At 37.4% G+C, this 16,852-nt stretch overlaps 1 protein-coding gene across 1 annotated transcript in view; it reads left to right on the top strand.

Annotated features, from left to right (window-relative positions):
• The first annotated feature begins 2,315 nt into the window (after nt 1-2,315).
• The window catches only part of LOC123510726 (putative glucosylceramidase 4), a 24,993-nt gene continuing 10,456 nt past the window's right edge, over nt 2,316-16,852 (top strand). Inside the window, exons 1-3 of the mRNA XM_045266062.1 lie at nt 2,316-2,358; nt 2,471-2,662; nt 16,652-16,784. Coding sequence (XP_045121997.1) covers nt 2,316-2,358; nt 2,471-2,662; nt 16,652-16,784 — 368 coding nt within the window. The remainder of the gene's footprint in view (nt 2,359-2,470; nt 2,663-16,651; nt 16,785-16,852) is intronic.

Genomic DNA, 16,852 nt, shown 5'->3' with positions numbered 1-16,852 from the left:
TATGAAAGGTTTGTGAAATTAAGGGAAAAACAAATGTCAGAAATGTTTGAAACCAGTTATAAATATTTTGCTAAATACAATCTTTCGAATAAGTTATGTTCTTTGTAACAAAAAAAGAATCACTCAAATCGGATAAAGAATAAAAGGGAGGCGGTTGCGTAGTGGATAAGGTGGTGAGCGTGAGCTCGGGCAAACGTCCACGTGTAGGTTTGAATCCCACCGGCCATCATGTACCGCTTTGAAGCTATGCCATTTGTGGAGTGGTTTAAAGTTACCTACATGTCACCATGATATAGGGCCTAAAATGGGCACCACAATAAATAAAACTGCCTGCGCCACTAATGGGCGGAAGCTGAAAAGCGCTTTCCACATATACTTTTCAAGTATGCCTACAGGCGTTATAGGCCATAAAAAAAAAAAAAAAAAAAAAATTGTAATAAATAAGGAATAATTTTCCAAATAACAAAAAAAGATACTTTCAAGATAATGCCATTTAAAGGTCTGAGTGTACCCCAAGGCCCTTTAAGAATTAAACGGTCTCCAAAGTATCAATTTTTACCTTGTCAATCGTTTCCTCCCTCTTTTTCAGTGTTACCTGGCGTTTTTTGCCTTGTAGTTGGAGGTTGGAGGTATATAGCTAATTAATTTAATTGATAATCTGAAATTTATAATCAAATTTGTTTGCCTGCATTTTTATAATTGGAACAAAGACGTTTCTTTACGCATTTCATTATATATGGGATTTATGTGGGAAGTCTACAGTACATAAGAAGATATAAAGATGACTTGTAAACGTGACGAAACGCGGCACGTATCCACTTTCCTGAGTTACTCATCAGGGGCTAGCTCATTATCCTCTGATCCTCTATAGATGCAAAAAGCAAAAAGTATTGAATTTTGCCGCAGAAAATCATAAATATTATTGTTGAATGACCAAAATAGATCGTAATATTTTTATCTATTTTCCTAATTAATGATCATAATCGTATTTTAGAAACAAAAAAGTGATTTCTCGTAAAATCTGAAGAAAAGGGACGGACGCCCCAGGCAAAAATGCATATGTAATATTAAAGTTATACGTATATGGTGCTAGTCAGACCACAACTAGATTTTTTTTAATGTTGCAGCCTATAGCGCCTGCAGGCACACTTGAAGTGCATAGGAAGCACTGTTAAACTTCCGCCCATTAGTGGCGCAGGCAATTTTATTTATAGTGGTATCCATATTAGGGTCCTTATCACTACCCAAGCGCATCTCCGGTGTAACCACCTAAAACCTGGGAATCATAGTGACATATAGTAAGTAACTTTAAACCACTCGACAAAAAGCGTAGTTTCAAAGCCGTATGTGGTGGGATTCGAACGTAGGCGTGGACATCTGCCCGATCCCACGCTTACCGCCTTATCCGCTACGTCACCGCCTCCCTATTGTAAAACATTATGATGTACAGTTCTGCTCTCCACATTATAGGAAGGATATATAATGCTAATGAGAATGAGTAATAGGTTACAGAAGATGTGGGATTGACGTAGGTTAAGAAGGGACCAGCTAGAATTATTTAAGTGGTATAGGGGTTATAATGAAGGGGGACATGAGCAAAGTTCTTAAGATCAGTAGCCAGGATAGAACCAGAAATATAGGTTTATGCTTGAGAAATTTACGTTTTTGAAAGAAATGGGAGGGATAAATGGAACGAACTCATTAATCATGTTGTTGGTGTTGAGTCAATAGGGAGCTTTAAAAGAAGATTCGACAAATTTATGGATGGAATAACTGGTAGAATAAGACAGTTTTGTTCACCCAGGCCCTGCCACGGGTAAAACCTGCTGTCCTCTTGCAGCTTCCTTAAATTTCTTATGTTCTTATGTTTTATGATGTGATAAGTGCGATAGCGATCTTCACGTGAAATGCTTTAAGGAATACAACAATGCATGACTAATCGTAAAAGATAGTCACATACTTGTTATCTCTCATCAGTACCTAGCATCATGATGACGGAATTTTGCTTGGAAGTGTAATGCGAAACGAATAGGAATTTTTAATGACCTACATATAGGACACCCTATGTTTTCACAATAAAACCATTTTTGATGACCGTTTCTTTTCCGTGTTGCCTTTTGTTGGTGCTTGTTTTATACTAAAGTAACTAACGAAAATTACCATAGTTTTCGCCGACATCCCATAATGAACTGTGACGTAAGAGGAGATAAACAATGTACACAACTCGATGTCTTGAGTGTCACTGATAGTGACCGTAATCATCTGACAGTGACTATAAATAAAAGGTGAGGCCAATGCTGTCATTCCCATTCACCATGCTGCTGCTACTATCACTCTTCATCATCTCCCCCACCCTTGGTATGGATCTCTCTCTCTCTCTCTCTCAGCTTTTGAGCTATATCGATATGCGTTTCATTCATTAGAGCGTAGGACCAATAACGCTCAACCACGGATGGTTTCTTTTTTCCAGCTTCAGCATCAGAATGCGTGCCGAGAGCATTTGAAGGGGACAGTTTTGTTTGCGTGTGCAATTCAGAGTACTGTGACTTGCCAGGGGTCATCGAACACCCTGCAGCAGGATCTCATACCCTCATCACCACCTCCAGGGACGAGCAGAGATTTTCCATCACGACTGGGTCCAATGATGCTTCGTTGGGTGAAGGTGAGCCAATTTAAAAGTGAAGAAATAAAAACATCACTTGCACGTTGTTGACAATTGCGTCATTCCAATGTCTGACTGTTTCAGATTTGATGTAATTGGTAAGTAAGATGAGGGAGCATTACCTTGTTAAAAATGTGGTTTGGTCTGTTACGTATGTTTATTTGCATGAAAACACGTTTATCAAAAACTACGATGCATAGCTGAAATGTAATGAGTGAACACCTCGGGGATTTCTTTCGTTATAGTTGATTGATAATGAGGACTGTGTTGGTTTATAGCTATTTTCTTTTATCATATATATATATATATATATATATATATATATATATATATATATATATATATATATATTGGTTGAAGAAAAGCTGCAGTTAAATCACAATTTTCTTTTTGAACTCTTGTGACGTTTCGAGACAAACGCAATCCCATCCTCAGACTATGAAAGACGTGAGGGGACTCGCACACTTTCCAAAGATGCCAGGACAAAGAGGTCCTGGATGGTGTGCAAGTCCCCTCACTCACTCTCTGCACGAGTATCAGTGTCTGAGGATGGGATTGCGTGGGTCCCGAAACGTCACAAGAATTCAACAAGAGTTTAATTAGAAAATACTGATTTTACTAAGGCTTTTCTTCAACCTCTATATATTTTACGCTTTAGCGGATCTACACTCAACCACACACACACACACACACACACAACGGCTACCGGCCTGGTAACTCAGTGGTTAGAGCGCTGGTTTCACAAGCCAGAGGACCGGGGTTCGATTCCCCGGCCGGGTGGAGATATTTGGGTGTGTCTTCTTTCACGTGTAGGCCCTGTTCACCTAGCAGTGAGTAGGTACGGGATGTAAATCGAGGAGTTGTGACCTTGTTGTCCCGGTGTGTGGTGTGTGCCTGGTCTCAGGCCTATCCGAAGATCGGAAATAATGAGCTCTGAGCTCGTTCCGTAGGGTAACGTCTGGCTGTCTCGTCAGAGACTGCAGCAGATCAAACAGTGAATCACACACACACACACACACATATATATATATATATATATATATATATATATATATATATATATATATATATATATATATTGAAGTATGCAAAAAATACCATCTTGACGGGAGGTTTACTGAGCTGATTCTTTTTTGTTTTGGCGATGGTATAGTCGTGGCTGCAGTGATGATGAGCGTTATTTCTGGTGGAAAAGCTGACGCTTGTTTATCCTGATCCACTACCCACCCTTGTCTGGAGTCTCGAGCCGAGGATGGGATTAGTCAATGCGTATGCTTGTCGCTTGAGTCACCCAAGGAGTTCTGGGTAAGATTGAAGTAACTCAGATCCCTCTCCTCTCTTCTTCATCTTCATCGTTTTTCTCTTGTTCTTCCTTTTCATGTTCCTCTTCCTCCTCGAATGTCTCCACGGATCCCGCCACTACTATAGTTTCATGGCAGGAGTTCTCGTTTTCATGTTCGTCCTGGTGCTACTGGCTGCGTCGTGGTGGTGGTGGTGGTGCACGGCCTGTTCTGGCGGCAGCTAGAGCATCCGGTGGTACATCGATTGCGGGGAGGTTATTGTGCTGCAGAATTAGCGGGCTGATTTCTACCAGGTAATGGTGGTCTGCACTGCAATGGCATCTGCAGTGCGTATGCAGGCAAATATCTTCGCTTGCACAGCACAAGCTCTGTCGTCTCGGGTAGTTTGCGCGGCCGGCTTGTTGGTGGTGGTAGGTGAGGGTGTGTGCCAGTTCTCACCGCGTGTGGAGTTTCACGTCCGTTCTCACCCTGTTCGATGATGAGAAAGACTTTGTCTCTTTCTTGAGGTGGATGGTTCTTGAAAGACTGAGAAAGCCACGTTACTTGGAGAAAGACATCTGTCCTTGTTTGCTGGTCGGAGATGAAGCCTTATCCTGCCTTAGTGTTATACCATTTCTCTCGTCCTTCATGTTGCCCAGAAGTGATCGAAGCGGATGTTGCCTCGTGATTTCTGGGAGAACGAGCTCCGACGATGGTGTGTGTTCGAGATGTGTTTTAAATGTGTGCGTGTGATGCGATAAGCAGGCTGAGTTGAACTGAGTTGAAGGGGGATAGAAAAGATGGGTGAAATTATGAAGAGTTAAAGTTGGTGGGAAGGGAAATGTTGAGGGCTATAGTGAGAAAGGAAATAAAGTGGGAGTGTAAAGGTGACGGGCAAACCGTCCTGCTAATTCTTACTTTTTTTTTTCTCTCTTTCTTGCGGCTTGCTTCTGCCAATGATAAGCAGACTGCATTTGCTCCTGCCTCTTTATATACTTCCAGTCCCAGCTGAGCTGGAAGCTGATTGACCGGCCCTCCTAGCCAATAAGCTGCCTCCTTGTCATGAAAATACTATATTTTCCTTCGGTTTACACCACTAGCATCATCTTTACTACTCGAGGGCAGCCTTACCAACGTTCTCTCCCGTGCTCCGCTTCGTAGCAATATATATTCCTCATCAATGATGTTGTCTTTACTTACAATAGAAACATTTCTTCAATCTTCATACATTTTCAAAACAGACTTATGAACGTAAGAACATAAAAATATGAGAGAACTGCAAGAGGTCATCATGACTACACTAGATAGTTTCTGAATGAACAGACCCTACGTATTTATTTTCGCCTATCTCCCCCATCCATAAAATTGTCTAATCTTCTTTAAAAACTCCTTATTGAATTAGCACTAACAACCTGATTACTGAATCCGTTTCATTTATCAACTACTCTATTTGAGATCCAGTTCTTCTCATCTCCTTCCTAAAACAAAATTTCTAAAGCTTGAACCCATGATTTATGGTTTTATCCTGGCTACTGATCCGAAGAACTTTGCTGATGTTTTCCCTTTGTTATAAACCAGTGAAAGACTTCTATCAGGTCCCCACTTACTCAACGTCTCTGAAGAAAAGAGGCGAGCTTTAAAAAGTAGTAGACTGACACCAGAACATATGTATCTAAAACCACAGAAAGCGACAAAAATGACCATAAACATTTCATACTGAAATTATGTGGTTATGTAGTTCTACTAGAACAAAAAAAACCTCTTCTGTTTCCCATATTTTTTATTTACGTGTCTAGTGGAAGTGAGGAAAGATACTGTGATAAAAATGATTTGCCAAATGCTTTAAATAAACACCAACGATCAGCAGCACATTATGGAAGCGAAATATTACTGAAAACATTTGGATCTACACGAGTTGACTTTTTGTTACATAATCAGAAGTCTGTCGGCATTGAAATCCAAAATGAAAAGGTATCTTTTACGCAAGAGGGGAAATCTGGCCAAGGGCAACAAAAATGATTAAACAAAAAGATCCAATTAGATGCCAGTTCCTGAGCAGGTCCGAGAGAATTAGCCAAAAAATGGAATACAATTTTCTTGAAACTTCTCTCTGCCAGTTTTCTCGCCCCTCCGACTGCTTACTCTATACAGGGCCTTATCCGTTCCTGTATGGAGTACTCTTCACATGTTAGGAGGGTTCCATTCAGTTTTATTTGATAGGGTGGAATCAAAAGCTTTTCGTCTCATCAACTCCCCTTCTCTCACTGACTGTCTACAGCCTCTTTCTCACCGCCGAAATGTTGCATCTCATTCTATCTTTTATCGTTATTTTCATGCTAACTGTTCTATTGATCTTGCTAACTGCATGCCTCCTTTCCTCCTGCGGCTTCACTACACAAGGCTTTCTTCTTCCTTTCATCCCTATTCTGTCCAACTCTCTAACGCAAGAGTTAACCAGTACTCTCAATCATTCATACCTTTCTCTGGTAAACTCTGGAATTCCCTGCCTGCTTCTGTATTTCCGCCCTCCTACGACTTGACTTTTAAGAGGGAGGTATCAAGATATTTGCTTTCTAATTTTGGCTAATTCTTTATTTATCTTTTAGAGAACCAGCACTCAAGCGGGCCTTATTTTCAATATTTTGTTGCCCTTGGCTGGCTTCTCTCCTGTAAAAAAAAAAAAAAAAGATTGATTCAGGTCATAGGGAAATGGAAATACAGAAGCAGGTAGGGATTTCCAGAGTTTACCAGAATGACTGAGAGTACTTGCTTAAAGAAACAGAATAGGGATAAGAGGATGAAGAAAGTGTTGTGTAGCAATTTCGGAGGAGAAAAAGAGGCATGCAGTTAGCAAGATCAGAAGAACAACAGGCATGAAACTAGCGGTAAGAGAGAGAGAGAGAGAGAGAGAGAGAGAGAGAGAGAGAGAGAGAGAGAGAGAGAGAGAGAGAGAGAGAGAGAGAGAGAGAGAGAGAGAGAGAGAGAGAGAGAGAGAGAGAGAGAGAGAGAGAGAGAGAGAGAGAGAGAGAGAGAGAGAGAGAGAGAGAGAGAGAGAGAGAGAGAGAGAGAGAGAGAGAGAGAGAGAGAGAGAGAGAGAGAGAGAGAGAGAGAGAGAGAGAGAGAGAGAGAGAGAGAGAGAGAGAGAGAGAGAGAGAGAGAGAGAGAGAGAGAGAGAGAGAGAGAGAGAGAGAGAGAGAGAGAGAGAGAGAGAGAGAGAGATGCAATATTACGGCGGTGAGAAAAAAAGTTGAAGACAGTCGGTCAGAGGAGAAGGATTGATAAGAGGTTTAGATTCCACCCCTATCTAAAGGAAAAAAAAAAGCTGTGTGCGATAAAAACATCGGAAGAGTGCTCAATAGATGGGTGGATAAGGTCCTAGTCCAGATATAGCAGATGGTCGGGGTGAGAAAAACCTTGCGGAAACGTGTCAGAACGCCTAACTTCATAGAATCTGTTTTAGTAAGAAATGGAATGTGAAATTTTCAGTTTCGATTATAAGTACAAAACAGACCAAAGATATTCAGTGAAGAAGAGGGAATGGAGGCAGTTGAGTGTCATTCAAGAAGAGGGGTAATAGTCGTCTGGAAGGTTGTGTCGAATTGATAGATGGAGAAATTGAGTTTTTGAGGCATCAAAAATACAAAGTTTTTTTTTTTTTCTCCAATAAAAATCTTAGAGATATGAAAAGACAATATTAGGTCAGATTTAGATGTCATCTTTCAGGCAAATTAGGATAGGATGAACGAATGGACAGACTAACGGTAACTGTAGTTTAACATTACCAAATGCAAAGTACGTAGTGTAGATAGAAGAAAACCGCACAATAGGTACATAATGAACAAAGAGGCTCCTGGTAGATTCAGGATATGAAAAAAAAAAAAAATGTTCCAGTTAGCTGGACTTGGTTTAAAAAAAAAATAGAAGCTAGAAATAAGGAAAACAGTAAAAGCCCCCAAGTAATATTAAAGTTATATTTCATGGTGGTCAGACCACATCTAGATTATGATGTACAGTTCTGGTCCCAACACTGTAAGAATGATGTTGGTCTATTAGAATCAGTGCAAGAAAAATGACTTAAAGGATACAAGGGATCAGGCGTATTCCTTTCGAAGCAAGATTGAAGATATTTAATTAGCATCTTTTATATAGACATAGGTTAAGAGGGGGACATGATAGAAGTATCTAAGACCTAAATAGTATAGAGGTTTCAAACATAGGGACATGAAGAAAGTTTTTAGTATCAGTAGCCAGGATAGAACCAGAAATAATGGATTCAAGCTAGAGAAATTCAGGTTTAGGAAAGAAATGGGAAGGAACTGGTTCCCTAATAGAATGGTTGATGAATGAAACAGACTCAGCAATCATATTGTTAGTGCTGAGACAATAGAATGCCTTAAAGAGAAGATTAGACAAATGGATGAGATTTATAGATGGATTCAGGTAACTATGTTCACACATGGACTGCCTCTTGTTGGCATGTCGGCCTCTTAATAGCTTTTTATTTATTTTTTTTTTCTTATGAGTATATAAAAAGAGTTACATCAGTGACGGCACTGTTAAACTGCAGCACCCCCTATATCCACTTGATATTAGCGACACCATTTAATATTATGAATCCCTTTCCCTTTAATTCTTCATTTTCACTCGTTCATTATGTAAGCTTAACTTTAACATCCGTAGCCAAAAGAAGTCCTTGTATAGAACTGTGAGATAGTTTCTACGACTCAGTGTTTGGCTGTTGTGCATTTGTATGCGCGATGGGGAGCCTCGCTCCAGCACATAGGAGATAGGGAGCAATGACGCTCCGCCAGTGCAGCTGGGCCCGGATGTTCCAAGGATCGGAGCTTTGCACCTCTAAGGTCTTAAAAGCTCTCTTATAGCAACCAATTTTCACATCACCACTAAGCTGCATTTTCGAAAGACCACAAGAATAGTAAAGGGAGGCGGTGGTGTAGTGGATAGTAAGTATAGTAAAGGGAGGCGGTGGTGTAGTGGATAGTAAGTATAGTAAAGGGAGGCAGTGGTGTAGTGGATAGTAAGTATAGTAAAGGGAGGCAGTAGCGTAGTGTATTGGGGCAGACGTCCACGGGTAGGTTCGAATCCCACCTTGTACCGCCTTTGAAACTTTGCCATTTGTCGAGTCATTAAAAGTTACCTACATGTCACCATGATACCCAGGTTCTAGGTGGAGGTGTAATTGCCTTTCACCAAAGATGCGCTTCGGCGGTGATTATATATATATATATATATATATATATATATATATATATATATATATATATATATATATATATATATATATATATATCCAAAAGACTGGGACAAATGTCTTGAAACCTCCCTCTTAAAAGAAGTCAAGAAGTCATAGGAAGACGGAAATACAGAAGCAGTCAGGGAGTTCCAGAGTTTACTACTGAAAGGTATGAATGGTTGAGAATACTGGTTAACTCTTGTTTTAGAGGGTTGGACAGAATAGGGATGAGAGGAAGAAGAAAGGATTGAGCAGCGAGGACACAGGAGGATGGGAGGCATGCAGTTAGCATGATCAGTAGTACAGTAGTTAGCATGAAAATAGCGATAAAACATAGAAAGAGGTGCAACATTCCAGCGGTGGGAGAGAGGCTGAAGACAGTCAGTCAGATGAAAGGAGTTGAGACGCAAAGCTTTGATTCCACCTTATCTAATATAACTTTTGCGAGCGGAATCCGTCCCCCCCCCAAACTTCCAAAGAGTACTCCATACAAGGACGGACGGCTAAGGGCCTTGTAGAGAGTTAGCAGATGGAGGGGCGAGAAAAACTGGCGGAGACGCCGCATAACGGCTGACTTTATAGAAGCTGTATTTAGCAAGAGATGAAATGTGAATTTTCCAGTTAAGATTATGAATAATGAACAGACCGAGGATATTCAGTAAGGAAAAGGGAGACAGCTGAGTGTCATTAAAGAAGAGAGGATAGTTGACTAGAAGGTTGTGTCGAGTTGATTGATGGAGGAATTGAGTTTTTGAGGCATTGAACACTATATATACTATGTTTTCTGTGGCCCAATCAGAAATCCTTAGAAAGATCGCGTACTGTGGCGTCCCTGCGTGGTCTGTTGACTTTCTGAAGTGGTCGTCTCTGAAAGGAAGTGGAAAGATGTAGGGTGGTATCATTAGCGTAGGAGTGGATAGGACAAGACGTTCATTAAGAATGTCATTAATGAATAATAGAAAGAGAGTGGGTGATAGGACAGAACCCTGAGGAACACCACTATTAATAGATTTAGGAGAACAACGGCCTTCTATCACGGCTGCAATAGAATGGTCGGAAAGGAAATATGACAAAGTTGCAGAAAAAAAGGATAGAAATCGTAGGAGGGGAGTTTTGAAATCAAAGCTTTGTGCCAGATTTTATCAAAAGCTTTTGACATGCCTAACGTGACAGCAAAAGTTTCACCGAAATCTCTAAAAGAGGATGACCAAGACTTAGTATACATTATATATATATATATATATATATATATATATATATATATATATATATATATATATATATATATATATATATATATATATATATATATATATATATATATATATATATATGGCATTTTTTTTTATGTTATGGCCTATAGCGCTTGTAGGCATACTTGAAGAGTATATGTAGGAAGCGCTGTTAAGCTCCTGCCCATTAGTGGCGCAGGTAATCTTAATTATAGTGGTACCCATATTAGGGCCCAAGCAAATCTTCGGTGTAACCACCTAGAACCCGGGTATCGTGGTGACATGTAGGTAACTTTAAACCACTCGACAAATGGCACAGCTTCCAAGTGGTATGTGGTGGGATTCGAACTTACGCGTGGACGTCGACCCGATCCCTCGCTCACCACTTCTTCCACTACGCCACCACCTCTCTTGAAAAAAAGAGTATGTATAGGAAGCGCTGTTCAGTTTCTACCCATAAGTGACGCAAACAATTTCATTTATAGTGGTATCCATATTAGGGCATATATCACCACCCAAGCGCATCTTTTGTGTAACCACCTAGAACCTGGGTATTAAGGTGACATTTAGGTAACTTTATACCAATCGATAAATGGCATAGTTTCAAGGCGATGCGTGGTGGGATTCTAACCTGTGTGGACGTCTGCCCGATCGCACGCTAATCACCTTATCCACTACGCCACCGCCTCCCTTTATATATATATATATATATATATATATATATATATATATATATATATATATATATATATATATATATATATATATATATATATATATATATATATATATATATATATATATATATATATATATATATATATATATATATATATATATATATATATATATATATATATATATATATATATATATATATATATATATATATATATATATATATATATATATATATATATATATGTGTGTGTGTGTGTGTGTGTGTGTGTGTGTGTGTGTGTGTGTGTGTGTGTGTGTGTGTGTGTGTGTGTGTGTGTGTGTGTGTGTGTGTGTGTGTGTGTGTGTGTGTGTGTGTGTGTGTGTGTGTGTGTGTGTGTGTGTGTGTGTGTGTGTGTGTGTGTGTGTGTGTGTGTGTGTGTGTGTGTGTGTGTGTGTGTGTGTGTGTGTGTGTGTGTGTGTGTGTGTAAGCAACTAAAGTTTATTTGTATGAGAGAATTTCATTTGCTAAAGTAAACTTGTTTACAGATAGTGGCACGATATGTCGAGTCGAAGCTCCTTGACAAACGGTATATTACTATTTATATTTATGTTGATGTTAATAGATAAAAGGCAATAATGTATAACATTTCATTTCTATCCAGAAGTTTACTTGAATCACATCTTTCATAATCAGAATGGACTCAAATAAAGTTTTACTCATGTATTAAAACAAGAATCTAATACACTCACACTTAAGGGCGAAACAGTGAAAAATACATGCAAATTCACCTCATATGAGCGAAGGATGATGGATGGATTTTGTTTTAGGCGCCGCAACAACTAGGGTCATATGGCGCCGCAAAGATATTTGAATTAAAACAATATAGTTTATAAAAACTAAAAGCAGTCAAAAACAATAAAGTTAAAAGTAACCAAAAAACTAAAACTACAATAAAATTAAATAAAACATTAAAATACATAATAAAAAGAAATAAAATTCACAAAATGGGGAAGCGGCCAGCTTCTCCCAGAAATCTAAAAACGTCATGGCCAGGGGCCAGACAAGCTGGTCCAAGGACCTTAGATAGGTAATAGACACCGCTATCTCTACCGCGACAACTCAATTAAACTAGGGCACTCTACTAGCAGGTGCCATACGGTGAGCGGCACCAAGCAGTCATCACAGTAAGGTTGAGGGGCCCTGGTCAACAGATAGTTTTGCGTAAGGTACGTGTGACCTATTCGCAGTCGCGCCAATCAAGTCAGTGCACGGCGATCCCGGCCATGGGTGTATGTCCACAGAGGGAGTGTGGAAGTAATGATCTCTCCCATTTTCGAGGTGGCGACCCCCGTTAGCCACCTCCTCTGCCAAAATGCAGCAACCGCCAAACGAATACAATGGAATACATCTCGAAACGGGACAGGGGCAGGGGATGGAGCGGAGCGAAATCGATTCACAAATAATGTAATTTTCATGTAATCATCGAAACGAATATGTTTTTTACATACAAACTAATGATATTCATACAATATAGTCTGACCAGCCTTAATTTATGGCCATGGGGGGGCGAGCGTCTCTGTACAGTGTGCCACGTTTTCACTACTGTTCTCTTCTCTCTCTCTCTCTCTCTCTCTCTCTCTCTCTCTCTCTCTCTAAAGAATCAAGGTAAGCTCATTTCTAATATATATTATATATATATATATATATATATATATATATATATATATATATATATATATATATATATATATATATATATATATATATATATATATATATATATATATATATATATATATATATATATATATATATATATATATATATATATATATATATATATATATATATATATATATATATATATATATATATATATATATATATATATATATATATATATATATATATATATATATATATATATATATATATATATATATATATATATATATATATATATATATATATATATATATATATATATATATATATATATATATATATATATATATATATATATATATATATATATATATATATATATATATATATATATATATATATATATATATATATATATATATATATATATATATATATATATATATATATATATATATATATATATATATATATATATATATATATATATATATATATATATATATATATATATATAAGTGAGTGGCACGAGGTCAGTCACGTCGCCACCACAATGTGTCAAGGCCACCAGCTGGGTGTGGAAGAGTTGCCGCTCACAAGTGAAAAATGCTTTTTTTTTTTCACTTAGGTATTGGCATATACCTACTATTTTGTAAAAATAGAAACTACACATTAGCTTGGCTTACGAATTATGAATGCGATTATGCCTCACCCTTGAAATTACTGTAAAAGCCAGTAAATGTGAGCATTTTATCTTATAATTATAGCAACATCTGGTACTACAAGGTGAGGCTATTCGGCCTGGCCAGGCTGGGTTCATCAGTATTGCCGCCACTCACAAGACTTCTATTTTTTTTTTTTTTTACTTTGGATAATAGATTATTTCTTTTTTCCATGCTCATTATCTTATATCTGTAGCGCTGATATTATTACACACCCTAAACATACGCTAAGTACCATTATAAGTTACTACAGTTGATATCAGCAACACTGTTGAATATGTATGCCATGTTTGTATGGTACTATATAGTTTTTTATGCATATGATGGTTACCGTTGATTCAGCCATCTATATACACAAGTCGAAATTTTATACATCTGAATTGATGGTATTTGCGATGCCTTGTACACCAATAACCTCCATTTCACATCGCATTTTTTGGAAACGTGGCACCACTGTAGAGTTCCCCTCGCCCCCCCATAACCGTAAATTAAGCTCGGTCAGACTATAGTAGTTATTATTATTTCATTTAGTAAGATATTCCACAATTGAGAGCCTGAAAGTAACCTAAATTATCATTATTCTTTTCAATATCATGAGTTTTATGACAGCTATTTAGATATTCATGAAAAAATATTAAGATAAAATACTTGTAGATATTGTGAAAATATTGTGAAAGCTAAGAAAATTGTAAGTCGAAAAATATGTCAAGTCAAATTTTCCTCTCCTATGTGAAATATACCTTTTTTTTTCTTGAGCTAGTCAGCTTGTCAGTAAAAGATATCCAATTACAGGCGCAAAGAAAAACACAATAGTTATATAAGATAAGTATAAGAAAGTGTGCAATACATTCTTATAAATACCTCAGAAGTAAGATGATTGCGAACCAGATATACGTAGTATGCCACACATTCTTGATCTTTTTTACTCGTACAGAGTTTATTTGATTTTTCCAATATGTATTTTCATCAATTTCATCCCAAGAAATTTAGTATTCAACACGCATTGTAATGTAACACAAATAAGGAGCATGATATGCTTTATAGAACGGTTTTCAAAAAGTAAAGTAACTTGTTTTAGTGACATTAAGCTTTAATTTGCTTGATTTTATCCATTGATTTATAAGATTTAACACGTAAATTTGATTGTAGACTATTTATACTGCTAGTATACAAGAGTAGGTTTGTGTCATCAGCATATATAATAAGAGTTGTATTTAGAGCTAAAATTGATTTTATCATTAATGTACTATGCAAGAAGAGTAAAGGCCCTAAAATATATCCCTGTGGAACTCCCTTAGAAACTACTTTAAAGGAAGATTTTGTTTTGTATGTAATAGGGAAAACTGGCTGAGCACAACAGAAAGTGTTAAACACAAGGTCCACAGTGGTTGCCAGTCTCCGTGCAGGTCCGATAGAATTAACCATAAGAATAGGATGAATATCTTGAAACCTCCTTCTTAGGGTTCAGGTCACAGGAAGATGGAAACAGAAGCATGTAAGAAGTTTGGTATATTGTGTAGATATGACTTTTGAATATTATTATTAATAATATATTAATATAAAGATAAATCAACTAAAGTGCCACCTACAAATTATTTGATATCCAAATATTTATATACATTACTCACAAACTGAAACACTGCAGATTCTGTTGAATATCATAATCTAGAACCATACTGATCGACAGAAAAATTATCATCAATTTCAACTTAAACAGTAAGGCGAGATATTTTTTTTTTCAAATATTTTGCTAAAAGCAGTTAGTATGGATATTGGGCGATAGCAGTATATCATATGTTTCGCCAGAATTAGAGTGTGTTACAACCTTTGGCTTTTTTTTAGTTCACTTGGAAATATATGCGTTTTTTTTTAGAGAGAGATTGAGTATATCCGTTAATGGCGATGATAGTATGTAAGACATGTTTCAAGACATTAGGTGAAATTTCATCGTGGCCAGATTTGGAAGATTTTAGGAATTTTATATACAAATCAATGTCAGAGAGTAAAGGGAGGTAGATACATAGGAAAATCTGGTGTGTTGGGTAGGTACTTTAAATGATAATGATTTAGTAAATCATTGACCTCATTAACGCCAATCCCCTTCTTGAAAAAATTACAATTGAACTTTGTTAGAAATATTTCATGGAGGATTCAGTTGATTTTGTTAGTTTGTACTTTTTGATGCTCTCCCTAAAATTAAGTTAACAGGTTTCCAATGTGACTTTGCATTACACTAGTTATTCTTTAATTTATCTTTATGATATTTCTCTGAGATTTATTTGAATTAGATATCAAGGTATTACGATACCTTCGGTAAACTTTTGTAGATTAAAAGCCGTTTCTTAACGTCTCCCTAATTTGTTCTTTTGTTTAATTGAATGTTTAATAGACAAAGTAATGTGCGGAGTTCTCACAATTATTGATGTCAATTGGATGGTTTTCTCTGGAAAATATTTTAAAAAGAAAACATAAAATTCTTCATAGAAGGTATCATAAGATTCATTCACACATGTAGATTCAAATATGAAGCTACAGTTAGTATGTCTAAAGTCACCACAAAACTTATCCAAAGCATCAGGGATGATCTGTAATTTATTAGTAATAATCTACAATTTTAAACTGTGAAATAGAATGAAAATTATCAGTTATGTCAGTTTGTATTATGTAATTACCGATATTGACATCTGCTTGAGATGGCCAAATGCGATTTGTCAGTTTTAAATGTGTGTGTGTGTGTGTTTCACTGTTTGATCTGCTGCAGTCTGACGAGACAGCCAGACGTTACCCTACGGAACGAGCTCAGAGCTCATTATTTCCGATCTTCGGATAGGCCTTAGACCAGGCACACACAACACACCGGGACAACAAGGTCACAACTCCTCGATTTACATCCCGTACCTACTCACTGCTAGGTGAACAGGGGCTACACGTGAAAGGAGACAGACCCAAATATCTCCACCCGGCCGGGGAATCGAACCCCGGTCCTCTGGCTTGTGAAGCCAGCGCTCTAACCACTGAGCTACCGGGTGTGTGTGTGTGTGTGTGTGTTGACTAACAATGTTATGCACATTTTAGCCATATTTCCTTATTATAAAAAAAGAAAAATAAATAAATAAATAAATAAATAATGTTTGTCTATGCATCACGATTGTTACTTATTCTACACATCTGTGTCCAGGAAGCTCAGTGGTCGTGACACTAAGTCACCAGGAACAGTTCCAAGCCATGATGGGTTTTGGAGGTGCCTTCACAGACGCCACTGGAATCAACATCCTGAAGCTGTCAGAAGAAGCCCAGGAATTGCTAATGAAGTATGACTTAAATTTATCATCTTTTATTGATACTACTAAATCAGACCAAAGCTAAATTAGACAAAGGT

The sequence above is a fragment of the Portunus trituberculatus genome, chromosome 30, assembly GCF_017591435.1.
Source record: "Portunus trituberculatus isolate SZX2019 chromosome 30, ASM1759143v1, whole genome shotgun sequence".
Lineage (NCBI taxonomy): Eukaryota > Metazoa > Arthropoda > Malacostraca > Decapoda > Portunidae > Portunus > Portunus trituberculatus.
The sequence above is the reverse complement of the archived record's forward strand: the minus strand, read 5'-3'. Positions and strand labels throughout refer to the sequence as shown.